This window comes from Scyliorhinus torazame, chromosome 25, assembly GCF_047496885.1.
Source record: "Scyliorhinus torazame isolate Kashiwa2021f chromosome 25, sScyTor2.1, whole genome shotgun sequence".
Taxonomy (NCBI): Eukaryota; Metazoa; Chordata; class Chondrichthyes; order Carcharhiniformes; family Scyliorhinidae; genus Scyliorhinus; species Scyliorhinus torazame.
In genome coordinates this window covers 26471312-26484472 of record NC_092731.1, presented here as the reverse complement: position 1 = coordinate 26484472, position 13161 = coordinate 26471312, and the positions used below count along the sequence as shown (strand labels likewise).

At 49.9% G+C, this 13161-nt stretch overlaps 1 protein-coding gene across 1 annotated transcript in view; it reads right to left on the bottom strand.

Moving 5' to 3' along the window:
* Positions 1-13161, bottom strand: part of LOC140402242 (cation channel sperm-associated auxiliary subunit gamma-like) — a 317982-nt gene that overhangs the window by 272419 nt on the left and 32402 nt on the right. The window contains exon 6 of the mRNA XM_072489871.1: positions 1731-1824. Within this exon, the coding sequence (XP_072345972.1) occupies positions 1731-1824 (94 nt within the window). The remainder of the gene's footprint in view (positions 1-1730; positions 1825-13161) is intronic.

The window sequence follows — 13161 nt, the reverse complement described above, 5'->3', positions numbered from 1 at the left end:
TGAAAGAAACATCCTTTACTCCTGCACTCTCTTGCCTATTTTGTAGCTATCCTTCGCTGCTGCCTGACACCTCACTCTATCATTTATCATGAATATCTCTATGCTTCTTACTACAAAATCACTTGTTAATCCAACTTGCCAATTTGTTCTTAATTTCATATTTTACCTATTAAAAACATTAGTGTTATGGCTTCCCAAATCTATCTATAATATGCTAAATTTACTATGCACGTGGCAAACTATTTGGGCATTTCCATTCTGTTATCCCTTGCTCGGTGTCCCAGTATTCATAGAAAGTTACCTGTCAAAAGAGTCACACCTGCCGCAGTACACTCCTACCATGTGAAAGAACTCCATAAATTCTATATGTTGCAGATACCAATGCTATACCTAAAGCGAGAAAATAGCTTTGCCCTGACATTCCTTGGTGCAGGATTTCCACGAGTTTCTTCTCACAACCCAAAAGGATTAGAGAATCGGAAGCCTTCAAGGCACTCACACTACATTCCCCTCTGCATTATTTTTAACTATTTAAAATAAGCATGACTCAATGTAACACGCAAAGGAATGTATCAAAATAATTTTAACCATTTACACACTGCAAACTGGTAAATGTCCACCCATATCTCTTGAAAGCCCTTGTTGATTGATTATCTCTTCCAGGAATTGCATTATATTGCTGCAATATGGTACAATGAGATTAAATCTATGATTATTCCTTATTGTCAAAATGCTCTTTTAATTTTAATAACCTTTATTGTCACAAGTAGGCTTACATTAACACTGCAATGAAGTTACTGTGAAAATCCCCTAGTCACCACACTCCGGCGCCTGTTCGGGTACACTGAGGGAGAATTCAGAATGTCCATTTACCTAACAGCATGTCTTTTGGAACTTGTGGGAGGAAACCGGAGCACCCGGAGGAAACCCCGCAGATAGGAGGAGAACGTGCAGCCTCCGCACAAGTGACCCAAGCCGAGAATCGTACCTGGGACCCTGGCGCGGTGAAGCAACAGTGCTAATCAGTGTGCTACCGTCTTCAAATGAACATTAATCACAACTTTTACAATTTTGTTGAGTATTGAATGAGTGTGAAATCTTTAACCTAATCATAGAATCATCGCATCCCTACAGCACAGAAGGAGACTATTAGGCCCAGCAAGTCTGCACCGTTCTCCGAAAGAGCACTCTACGTAGGCCCACTCCCCCGCCCTATCCCCATAACCCCACCTAACCTGCGCCTCTTTGAACACTAAGGGACAATTTATCATGCCCAATCCACCTAACCGGCATATCTTTGGACTGTGGGAGGAAACCGGAGCACCCAGAGGAAACCCACGCAGACAAGGGGAGAACGTGCAAACTCCATGCAGATAGCCACCCGAGGCTGGAATCGAACCCGGGCCCCTGGTGCTGTGAGGCAGCAGTGCTAACCACTGTGCTGCCCTTGGATTAACCACGATAAATGTCCTGCAAGTGGGAGCTTCAAATAATATTTTTTAAATATAAACAAAAATGCGGGAAATACTTGTCATATATCTGCCATAATCTATGGAGAGGAAAACAGAGCTGATGGATATATGTTTCTCTCTCAGAAGCTGCGAGACCGACCGATCATTTCCAGTTTTAATTTTAGATTTCCTGTTTCCACAGTTGTTGAAATAACATTTGGCTGGACTAACCGAAATTTATTAATTCATACAATTACGCAAGAACTAAATACTGCTGACCTCATGGCCAATGTCAAATTGCCTGATATTTGGGTCAACGCCCACTTCCAAATTCAGTTTGAGATTCAAGTATCCATCGATATTTAGAAGAACACTGGAAAGAACGGCATCATGAAAAAAAACAGCAAAAGAAAATTAATACAGGGAAACAAACATTTCTATCCTAAAAGCCCATAGTAACTGAATAAAACAAACAAAATAAAAATTGTAGTAAAACCTGCTAACATACTTCAGCAAATTCGATAAAATCTAGCCATTTAAATGTATCATTATTACCACCACATAAAATGCTTTTATTAGCAGTCTACACACCAAGCTGTCAGGTCAAGCATCAGGCTGAAGGACAATAGTGAGCCAAATGGTAAACGGTGCGACTAAACTGTAGCTATATCTGGTACAAGCCCACAAATTCCAGATTTATGACAATTTCCCAATTTACACCAGTTGGATTTGAACGTAGCAAATCCCGCTACATAGGAAAATATCGAGAGAACCCAGAAACGGGACATGCATCGGACGCCAAACAGTGTGCGATGTTCCCGGGCCCTCCCACCTGATGTCATCTGGTTCACACCCCTGCTGGCATGAACGCGATTAGCATATAAATAAAAATGCAGAATCCACTTTCAGCCAAACTCTCTTGGCTCCTGTAATTCTTCAACCCAAGGCAGCGCAACATGCAGCTGCCACTCATCACTATTGGTCTCCACGGGGACCAGGTGTGATGACTACGCCGGGGGACTCGGAGGCCATGGTAACCCCGGGGTGGTCGGGGACATGGCCAGGGGCTGGTTTAGCACTGGGCTAAATCGCTGGCTTTTAAAGCAGCCCAAGGCAGGCCATCAGCATGGTTCAATTCCCGTACCAGCCTCCCCGAACAGGCGCCGGAATGTGGCGGCTAGGGGCTTTTCACAGTAACTTCATTTGACACCTACTTGTGACAATAAGCGATTTTCATTTCATTTCAGGAAGGGCTCCGGCATTGCCACCGCCACTTGGAAGTGGGGGGGGGTCTATTGCATTATTCTGAGAATGCGGCGCCATTAAGAGATGCCGCCACGGTCTGAGGATTCGGCCTTGCTAACGTCTTTGGGTCCCGCACATCTCATTGGATACCCAATTTTAAGTTGCTAGATCTGTTCAAAATTTTAGCCCATTTATCACACAAAACATTGGAGGTATTCTCAATGTGAAGATGGTGCTTCATCTCCATAAAGATTATGAGGTGGTCACACCTACCTACACTGTCATGTACAGATGGACCTGGGCGGCACGGTAAAACAGTGGTTAGCACTGCTGCTTCACAGATTCATGCCGGGCGCAGGCCATTTTGCGATTCACCCAACCCGTGTCTGTAAGACCTTCAAGCCATCTTTAAATATTGTGGAGATCCACAACAGGGGCAACCACAGTTACAGCCTGTCCCACCAAACACTTCCAGCGCAGAGCTCTGCTGCGGATTCTATCCTGAAATTCAATTTCACTCCCTTTGACTGTGAGCAGCCTCTAGCTTCATAGCTGAAGGCTATTTCAAATGAGGGATTAGCCTTGCTATTGTTACAGCGCTCGTCAACTCTCAAGTGCCTCCTCGAGAGCACACATGCCATGTCTCAGAGGATAGTTAGTGCATTGCAGGTCCAGCAAGCTTTAATGCCTGAACAGTGTGCCTGAACTCTGGGGGCATAAGCACCATAGAGGCAGCTGCCAACAATCGAACATTTGAGAGCAGCGCTTCACCGCTGCGGAACTTCTTGCGACCAAAGGATAAGTGTTTGGATGGGCGAAGGGCAGCTGAGCACGGTCTCCCTAATGTTCCCGGAGGGCGGTCTAGGGTCTCAGGTCTAGGGGCTCCTGATCTGGCTGTGGGTGAGTGTGCAGCGCAAGGTTTGCTCACGCAACTGGCTCGCTGGATTGGACTCTGAGAGACGGTGGGACAGGTAACGGTGGGGGACGCTCAAGAGATTTGAGGGTCCCGGGGTGGAAGCCCCAACTGATTGTCAGTCTCTCTCCTTCTCCAATTCTTTCCAGATAAAATGATGTTTTCTGGAGTTGATCCCACGGAGGCAGCCCTCCCATTGCTTGTGGCAGCCGAGGCGGGCAAACGCCAGAGACTGCAGCAATGCCAACACAGGCTGGAAGCAGCACCATATGTGCAGGGGGCCACCGCCGCACACCTTGAAGACCCGGCCACCCGTGAGGCTGAAGAGGAAACCAGAAGGGGAGGCCAGTGACGGCCTAAGGTGGAGAGGTGTCATTTGTCATTCAATGAGCTGGCGGACACCATGTGCTGCAGAAGGCTGTGTCCCAGCAAGGAGACAGAGCGGCCCCGGTGCCAGGTGCTCGTGGCCGTGAAGGTTATCGCAGCGCTGAGGTTTTAGGCCACCAAGCCATTCCAGGACTGGTGGCAATACACAATCTTCTGCCCACAGCTGCATCCGGGAGGTTACGGATGCTCTGTATGCCTGGGCATCCAATGATATCACCTTTGATCTGAACCAGGCCCAGTAAGATGCCTAAGCTGCAAGATTTGCAGCCATCGCTGGGATGCCCCAAGTCCAGCGGCCGATCAATGGCAGCCATGTCTTCCTGTGAACACCAAGACATCAGAGAGTGAGCCATATTAACAGTAAGGGGTTCCACTCCCTGAATGTTCAGATCATGTGCGACCATCGTGTGCGAAACATGCACGTGTGTGCCCAAGAGCATGGAAGCATGCATGACAGTGACATCCTGGGGCATTCGGAGATCCCCATTGTCTTCGAAGACCACTCCAGGATGATGGATTGGCTAATGGGGGACAAGGGATGCCCGCTGAGGTCATGGCTGATGATATCCAGTGCGGAGGCCTGAGATCGAAGCGGAGACCCGTTATAATTAGGCCTACGTGCCACCCATGCTGTCATTGAGCGATGAATCGGCCTGCTGAAAATGTGGTTCCGAAGCCTTGACCGCTGTTGTGGTGCCTTTCAGTACTCCCCCGAAAGGGTCTCCCACTTTGTGGTGGTTTGCTGTGCCTTCCACAATCTGGCACAGCAGCGCGATGACATCCTGGAGAAGGAACAGGTGGAGGGACATGCGGCCTGATCTGAGGAGGAGGCGGACCAGGAGCGGCTGGAGGATGAGCAGAGGAGGAGCCGGAGGATGGAGGACAAGTGGCGGCATGGGTCCGACATGCGAGGAGGATCAGGGAGGCCCTCATTGTCTCCAGATTCTCCTAGGACGAGGTGTATCCGTAAGCTCATCCCTCCTCCCTCCATTTCCCTCCCTCGATCATCCCCTCCCTACCATTATTTTCCTCCTTCCCCCTATTCCCCGCCCTCCACCCCCAATGCCATTGGCTGATGTCCTCGGGAGGGCGTGGAGCTGGGGGGCCCTGGACACCTTATCGCCATGCCACCCAGTTCTGCCCGCTGCCCATGAGATTCGCCGGTGTCAGGAGGGATGGTTTCCGAAGAACAGAGACTGCTACAGTCTTCTTGGTGGGAGGCTCTGGGTTGGCCTCCAGCGCTTCCCCCTCCCTGGCGGTGCCCGTTGGACTGCGGGACGCCATGGGATTGAGGGGGCAGCTGGATTGAGATACAGAGGCCTGAATCATCTGGCTCTGGCAGTCCTGGAGGCTTCCCATTGTCTACATCATGGTGTTAACGCCCTCAGGGTGCTGGGGTTTAAAAAATTGAGGGGTGGCATGTGGAATTGATGCCAAGGGAGAGGTGGTAACTTACCCTTGCAGCTCGTTGGATGCCATTGGTCTTCTTCCTATATTGGACGCCGGTCCTCCATGTCATGCTGCCCCCACTGACAGCCGCTCTCAGGCGGCATTGCTGACCCTGTTGCTGGTCCTCCAACCCCCTCAGTGGAACAGGGCGGCCCGCCTTTCAGTGTCGAGAAACTTTGTGCGATCACCATCCCCAAAGCAAGGAGCAGATCTGCATGCTGCCAAGCTTGAGTGTTGAATATGGGCCACGATCTCGCCAACGCGGCTGTTGCAAAACATCCCGCCGAAAACTCTCAAAACTGGACTTTAACATTTTTCCATTGAATCGCGCCCCATGTTTTTGACCTCACAATCAGTGAGCAAAATTATTGTGAACAACTTAATTTGTTTCATGAGTAAAAGATTTTAACATAGACACGATACATAGATGTTTGCCACTTCAGGTTATTATGATGCCAGGCCAGACCCCAACAGTTGCTCGGATACCGTACAGAACCCTCAATATTTTATTCAATTTGTAAGACTGTGAGGAAAGGTTACTTCGCTCCAGGAGTGACTCCACGCACAAATTGGGTTTATGGTAGATTAAAACCAACTTTATTATTAACACAGGATTCAACTACCTATAACCTCATAAAAATAGCTTACAATTACCAGTTAAACAATGCTCAATAATAAAATGAAACTCTTGGGGCTGGATTCTCCAGTTCTGCGGCTATGTTCGCAGGATCCATCTGGTCTAAAAAATCGGCGCGGCCCCTGCAACGATGCACCGCCCGGTGGGGGCTAGTAGCCGTGCCATGTAAAGCCCCCAGCTTTACTGCCGATAAGAACGCAGAATTGCCAAGTCTGTGGCCGCACATGTGCACGGCGGTGGCCTGCGGCAGCCGCGCCGTACAACATGGTGCCGGCCCCGTGTGGACCCGACCTGCCAGAAACTGCCCCCTATAACCCACCTCACCACCCCCGGGACACCCGCCACCAGTCCCCCAGCCCCCGCCGACACCCCCCATGCCAGCAGAATGGCTCCCCCCAGACTATGGCAGGTGAGGACCCCGAAAAGTGAGTGGGCACGCGCCCCATGCCGTCGGGGACACGGCCATCGAGGGAGGGCCTCAGGATGAAGTCCTGAATCCGTCCGTCGGCATGGGGCGTACTCCTTGAGTACGCAGTTTTCGAGGGGGCGGGGCATCGGAAAAATGGCGCTACCCTCGATTCCGCCGTTAAAAAATGGATTGTCCGGCCGATCGCCGAATGCGATTTCAGCGTCGGCGATCGGAAAATCCCTACCTTTATCTCCAAACTGCTATCTTTAAATCTGCAATCAAATAAACCCACCTTAAGTCAAAAAACACTTTTAAATACAGTCAGTAGACCCAGGAATATTTGCTTTATAGAGATGTCTTGGATGAACAGCCGTGAGAGAGAAAGATTCTTCAGGAACCAACGTGCAGATTCTTGGCTGTGTCAAACTATTGTTTAACTTACCAGCATTTGGCAAAATGCTCCTGTTCTGTTCAGTCAAATCTTTAATTCACGGTGATGCAGTGGTTAGCGCTGCTGCCTCACTGCGCCGATGTTCAATCCTGGCCCTGGGTCACTGTCCATGTGGAGTTTGCACATTCTCCGTGTCTGCATGGGTCTCATAACCCAAAAGATGTGCAGGGTTGGTGGATTGGCCACGCTAAATTGCCCCTTAGTTGGGAATTTTTTTTTTTTTTTTAAATCTTCAACTCACTGTTTTCAGAAGCTGCTAGTCTATTCACAGACAGAGCTAAACTCAACTCAACACCTGACTGCTTCAGCCCCTGGCTCCTCCCATTAACCACATCATCTCTATCCCACTAACTGGGTTATGACCATCTGACTAAGGCTAAACACAATCAGTGGAATTGGCCGTCAGCAGGATCCACCGCTCACACCCACGGGTTTCCCAACGACAAGGGGTGGCCACAATTGGAAATCCCATTGGCCGACTGCCGGAGCGGAGGATCCCGCCCAATGTCTGTAATTATTTACTCCCCAGGGAAATTTCTTTATATAAACAAAATTACATTAGCCCTACGTCAGCAAACAATATCCAGGGCTGGAATTAATTATGATCTTACTTTTACGATATTTTAATTGCACCTCTGTAGCCCAAATTCTAGCGGCCTCTCAAACCAGGACTTTTTGAAAACATGACTGCAGCAGTCAGATACACTCCCTAACCCAAACTTTTAACCATTACTGCATCGGCTACATGTAACACAATATCTGGAATTCCTACCTTTATCACAACGTTATCATGGAAGCTTTCATTTCAATTAAAACTGCAATGACCTAATTCCTTTATTTTGTTCTGGTTTTGAATGACAGAGCAAGCTGGGAGGGGTTAAAAGGCTTATGCCTGCTCCTATTGCTTATGCTATGCCGAGCACCAACACAAACCCCAGTTAAGGGGCTGGTAAGCTAGCTATTATCCTGAAAGAGCTCAAAATTCAGCACTCCCACCGCTCTGCATGGGAATAAAGTGCAAGCTTTCTACGAAACTCTGGTAGCTCCTATCCAGCTCTCCTACGGTCTGTTTAAACTAAGGAAGATGCTGAATATCTGATCCATGACAGCAGCTGTCTGTACTTCTATCAAAGCAGTCAGAGCAGTTCGCAGAGGTTCCATTACCTGTCTACGTACAATAATTAGAGAGCTAACTGTTCATCCCAGGACTGACTAAATGGTCTCAATATCTGCAACGTGAACTGTGCAGTAGAATTCAGATCCAAGTTCTCACACAAGAACTTGGATCTAGGACAAACAGAGTTATTATCTCTGGGTTGTTACCCGTGCCACGTGATAGCAAGATGAGGGATAGGGAGAGAGAGGAGTTGAACACGTGGCTCCAGGGATGGTGCAGTTGGGAGGGTTTCAGATTTCTGGATAATTGGGGCTCATTCTGGGGTCGGTGGTGTTGCTAACTTTGCCTTAGTTTAATTGCTCTGTTTTATCACCTTTGCTCGAGTCGCCAGGTATCTTTATGATACCGCCATGTGGTTCAAGTCCGAGTAATGATCAATAATCCAATACACCGATTAGTAAGATTTAAATCAAAGCACATTTATTATACACAGTAATCGCTACTCATGCACAAATTCTACGTCTAAGCTACTTCTACAACTAACAAGCCTATACTTAACTTGGAACTGGCCCACCAGGTCAGGGAAACAAATGGCCTTTCATTCGGGTTCTGAACCTGCGGGATTCGAAGTTGGTACAGGTTGGCATCTAGGAGCCTATCTCGTAGCGAGCGTTGAAGTAAGACTTACAGGTTCGATCGGCTGCTGAAGAGTGAAGAGAGCTGGAGAAGTGGTGGTGAAGAGCTGAAGAGAGAGCGACTTGAACTTGGGGCTCAATTCTTATAGTTCCCAGAGGCTTCCCGCCTTTCGGGGCGGACCCTGTACCTGGTTCCAAGTGATTGGACTTTGTCCCAATCACTTGGTTCGATTTTCTCCAATGCTGGAGCGGTTCCCTGATCGATGGGCGGTCTTGAGGTGGTCGTTCACCTCCTTTTGTGTAGGCTCCTGTTGGCGCCGAAGAGTCTGGTTTTCCTTTGTGTGTCTAATTGTTGCTTATTGTTCCCGGGGATTGTTCATTAGTATGCAGGTGGCTGGTGTTTTGTTATGCTGATGGTTGCTGGTATCGATCTTGTCTGGCCTTTCCAGAGGTAAATACACAGCCACCCTGCAGCTGCTCGTTTTTGTCCTGTTGGTTGACTTTCCCATCAGCCTTTGCCGTTCTCCATTTTAAATCGGGAGTTGGCCATTTTAAGTGGCTATAGTGGGACCTCTACAAACGGGATGGTCTACACCTGGACCAGAGGGGTACCAATATCCTGGGGGGGGGGGAAATTTGCTAATGCTCTTCGGGAGGGTTTTAACTAGTTCAGCAGGGGCTTGGGAACCTGAATTGTAGCTCCAGTATACAGGAGGTTGAGAGTAGTGAGGTCATGAGTAAGGTTTCAAAGTTGCAGGAGTGTACCGGCAGGCAGGAAGGTGGTTTAAAGTGTGTCTTCTTCAATGCCAGGAGCATCCGGGATAAGGTGGGTGAACTTGCAGCATGGGTTGGTACCTGGGACTTCGATGTTGTGGCCATTTCAGAGACATGGGGCGTCATTCTCCGACCCCCCGCCGGGTCGGAGAATGGCCGTTGGCCGCCGTGAATCCCGCCCCCGCCGAAGTCTCCGCTCCCGGAGATTGGGCGGGGGCGGGAATCTGGCCGCGCCGGTTGGCGGGACCCCCCGCTGGATTCTCCGGCCCGGATGGGCCGAAGTCCCGCCCAGGAATTGCCTGTCCCGCCGACGTAAATCAAACCTGGTATTTACCGGCAGGACCAGGCGGCGCGGGCGGGCTCCGGGGTCCTGGGGGGGGGGCGCGGGGCGATCTGACCCCGGGGGGTGCCCCCACAGTGGCCTGGCCCGCGATCGGGGCCCACCGATCCGCGGGCGGGCCTGTGCCGTGGGGGCACTCTTTCCCTTCCGCCTCCGCCACGGCCTCCACCATGGCGGAGGCGGAAGAGACTCTCCCCACTGCGCATGCGCGGGAAACTGACAGCGGCCGCTGACGCTCCCGCGCATGTGCCGCATTTCCGCGCCAGCTGGCGGGGAAACAAACGCCATTTCCGCCAACTGGCGGGGCGGAAATTCCTCCGGCATCAGCCTAGCCCCTCAATGTTGGGGCTAGGCCGCCAAAGATGCAGAGCCTTCCGCACCTTTGGGCCGGCACGATGCCCGTCTGATTGGCGCCGGCTTTGGCGCCAGTCGGCGGACATCCCGCCTTTGGGGGAGAATTTCGCCCAAGGATAGAGCAGGGACAGGAATGGTTGGTGCAGGTGCCGGGGTTTAAATATTTCAGTGAGCTCAGGGAAGGTGGTAAAAGAGGGGGAGGGGTGGCATTGTTAGTCAAGGACAGTATTAGGGTGGCAGAAAGGACGTTTGATGAGGACTCGTCTACTGAGTAGTATGAGCTGAGGTTAGAAACAGGCAAGGAGAGGTCACCCTGTTAGGGGTTTTCTATAGGCCTCTGAAAAGTTCCAGAGATGTAGAGGAAAGGATTGCAAAGATGATTCTGGATAGGAGCAAAAGCAACAGGGTAGTTGTAATGGGGGACTTTAACTTTCCAAATATTGACTGGAAACGCTATAGTTCGAGTACTTTAGATGGGTCCGTTTTTGTCCAATGTGTGCAGGAGGGTTTCCTGACACAGTATGTAGATAGGCCAACGAGAGGCGAGGCCATATTGGATTTGGTACTGGGTAATGAACCAGGACAGGTGTTAGATTTGGAGGTAGGTGAGCACTTTTGTGATAGTGACCACAATTTGATTACGTTTACTTTAGTGATGGAAAGGGATAGGTATATACTGCAGGGCAAGAGTTATATCGGGGGGAAAGGCAATTATGGTGCGATGAGGCAAGACTTAGGATGCATCGGATGGAGAGGAAAACTGCAGGGGATGGGCACAATGGAAATGTGGAGCTTGTTCAAGGAACAGCTACTGCGTGTCCTTGATAAGTATGTACCTGTCAGGCAGGGAGGAAGTGGTCGAGCAAGGGAACCGTGGTTTACTAAAGCAGTCGAAACACTTGTCAAGAGGAAGACGGAAGCTTATATAAAGATGAGACATGAAGGTTCAGTTAGGGCACTCAAGAGTTACAAATTAGCTAGGAAGGACCTAAAGAGAGAGCTAAGAAGAGCCAGGAGGGGACATGAGAAGTCTTTGGCAGGTAGGATCAAGGATAAGAGTAGGGCCAGTCAAGGACAGTAATGGGAAGTTGTGCTTGGAGTCCGAGGAGATAGGAGAGGTGCTAAATGAATATTTTTCATCAGTATTCACACAGGAAAAAGACAATGTTGTCAAGGAGAATACTGAGAATGCCGGATTGGCTGGCATCAGGCGAAATTTTGGTCTCTTTTGCTGGATCAAAGAAAGCTAAGACCGGGGCCTTGGTGAGTTTGGTTTTGATTTCTCTCCATTCGCGCTCGTGGGCAGGAAGCCATTGGAAGTCTGTCGTCTTCCTGACCAGGTTCCGGAGAGCCGTGGTATGAGAAGCAAGGTTAGGGATGAACTTCCCTAAAAAGTTGACCATGCCCTGAAATCGGAGGACCGCCTTCTTGTCCTCTGGCATTTTCATGGCTGTGATAGCAGCCACCTTGTCTGCATCCGGCTGCACACCCAACTGGGAGATGTGGTCCCCGAGGAACTTGAGTTCCGTCTGACCAAAAGAGCATTTGGCCCTGTTGAGGCATAGGCCCTGCTCACGTATGTGTTTGAACACGCGCTTGAAGCGACTGACATGCTACTGCAGGGTGGTGGACCAAATGATTATGTCGTCGACATAGACGCGAACACCTTCAATGCCTTCCATCATTGTTCCATGATCCTGTGGAACACTTCTGAAGCAGATATGATCCCAAACGGCATCGTGTTGTAACAATATCTGCCAAAGGGGGTATTGAATGTACACAGTTTCCTGCTGGATTTGTCGAGCTGGATTTGCCAGAATCCTTTCGAGGCATCCAGTTTGGTGAAGAGCTTGGCGCGAGCCATCTCGCATGTGATCTCTTCGCACTTGGGAATTGGATAATGCTCCCTCATGATATTGCGATTCAGATCCTTGGGATCAATGCAAATTCTCAGCTCGCCGGAAGGCTTTTTTACACATACCATGGGACTGACCCAGTCGATTGGTTCCGTAACTCTGGAGATCATCCCTTGGTCCTGGAGGTCCTGCAGCTGCTGCTTGAGGCGGTCCTTAAGGGGTGCTGGGACCCTGCGAGGTGCATGCACCACAGGCGTGGTGTTCTGTTTGAGTAGGATCTTGTAAGTATATGGGAGCGTACCCATGCCTTCGAAGACATCGCGGTGCTGGTATATGATGGCGTCGAATTGCGCCTTGAAGTCAGCGTCCTGGAAGGCAGACATGTCATCAGGAGAGAGCGAGTGCACTCTCTGAACTAGGTTCAACAACTTGCATGCCTGCGCGCCAAGCAGGGAATCTTTTGAGGAGTCCACGATCTCGAAAGGAAGGATGGCTTTGCGTGACCTGTGCGTCACTTCAAGTTGGCACGAGCCACTAGCAGGAACGACATTGCCATTATAATCCAATAGCTGGCAGGCTGATGGAAGGATGGCTGGTTTGACACAAAGGCTTTGGAAGTCAGACCGTGCAATGAGATTGGCGGAGGCACCAGTGTCCAGGCGGAATCGTATTTGGGACCGGTTGACCGTCAGGGTGGCACACCACTCATCGTCTGGATCGATGCTGTATACCAACAGCGGCTGGTGTCTTTGCTTCAGGGACAGCCTGTTTTTTTAAAAAATATATGTATTAAGAATTTTAACACAGTTTTTCACCCTTGCAAACAAACCCCGCCCCCCCGTAACAAAAAGAAAGAAAGCACATATAGCAAGACATGAACATGGTAAATCGATATGATACAGAGCTTTGTACATTGGATTCCTCCCGTACATGTCAGTTTTCCAGATCCTTCATGTATTTTCTTGCTCAAATACCCCCAAATAAACCCCCCCCCCTCCTCCCCCCCACCCCCCACGCAAGACATCCCCCCCCCAAACCGGGTTGCTGCTGCTGCTGACCGACCTTCATCTAACGCTCCGCGAGATAGTCTAGGAACGGTTGCCACCGCCTGTAGAACCCCTGCGCAGACCCTCTCAAGGTAAA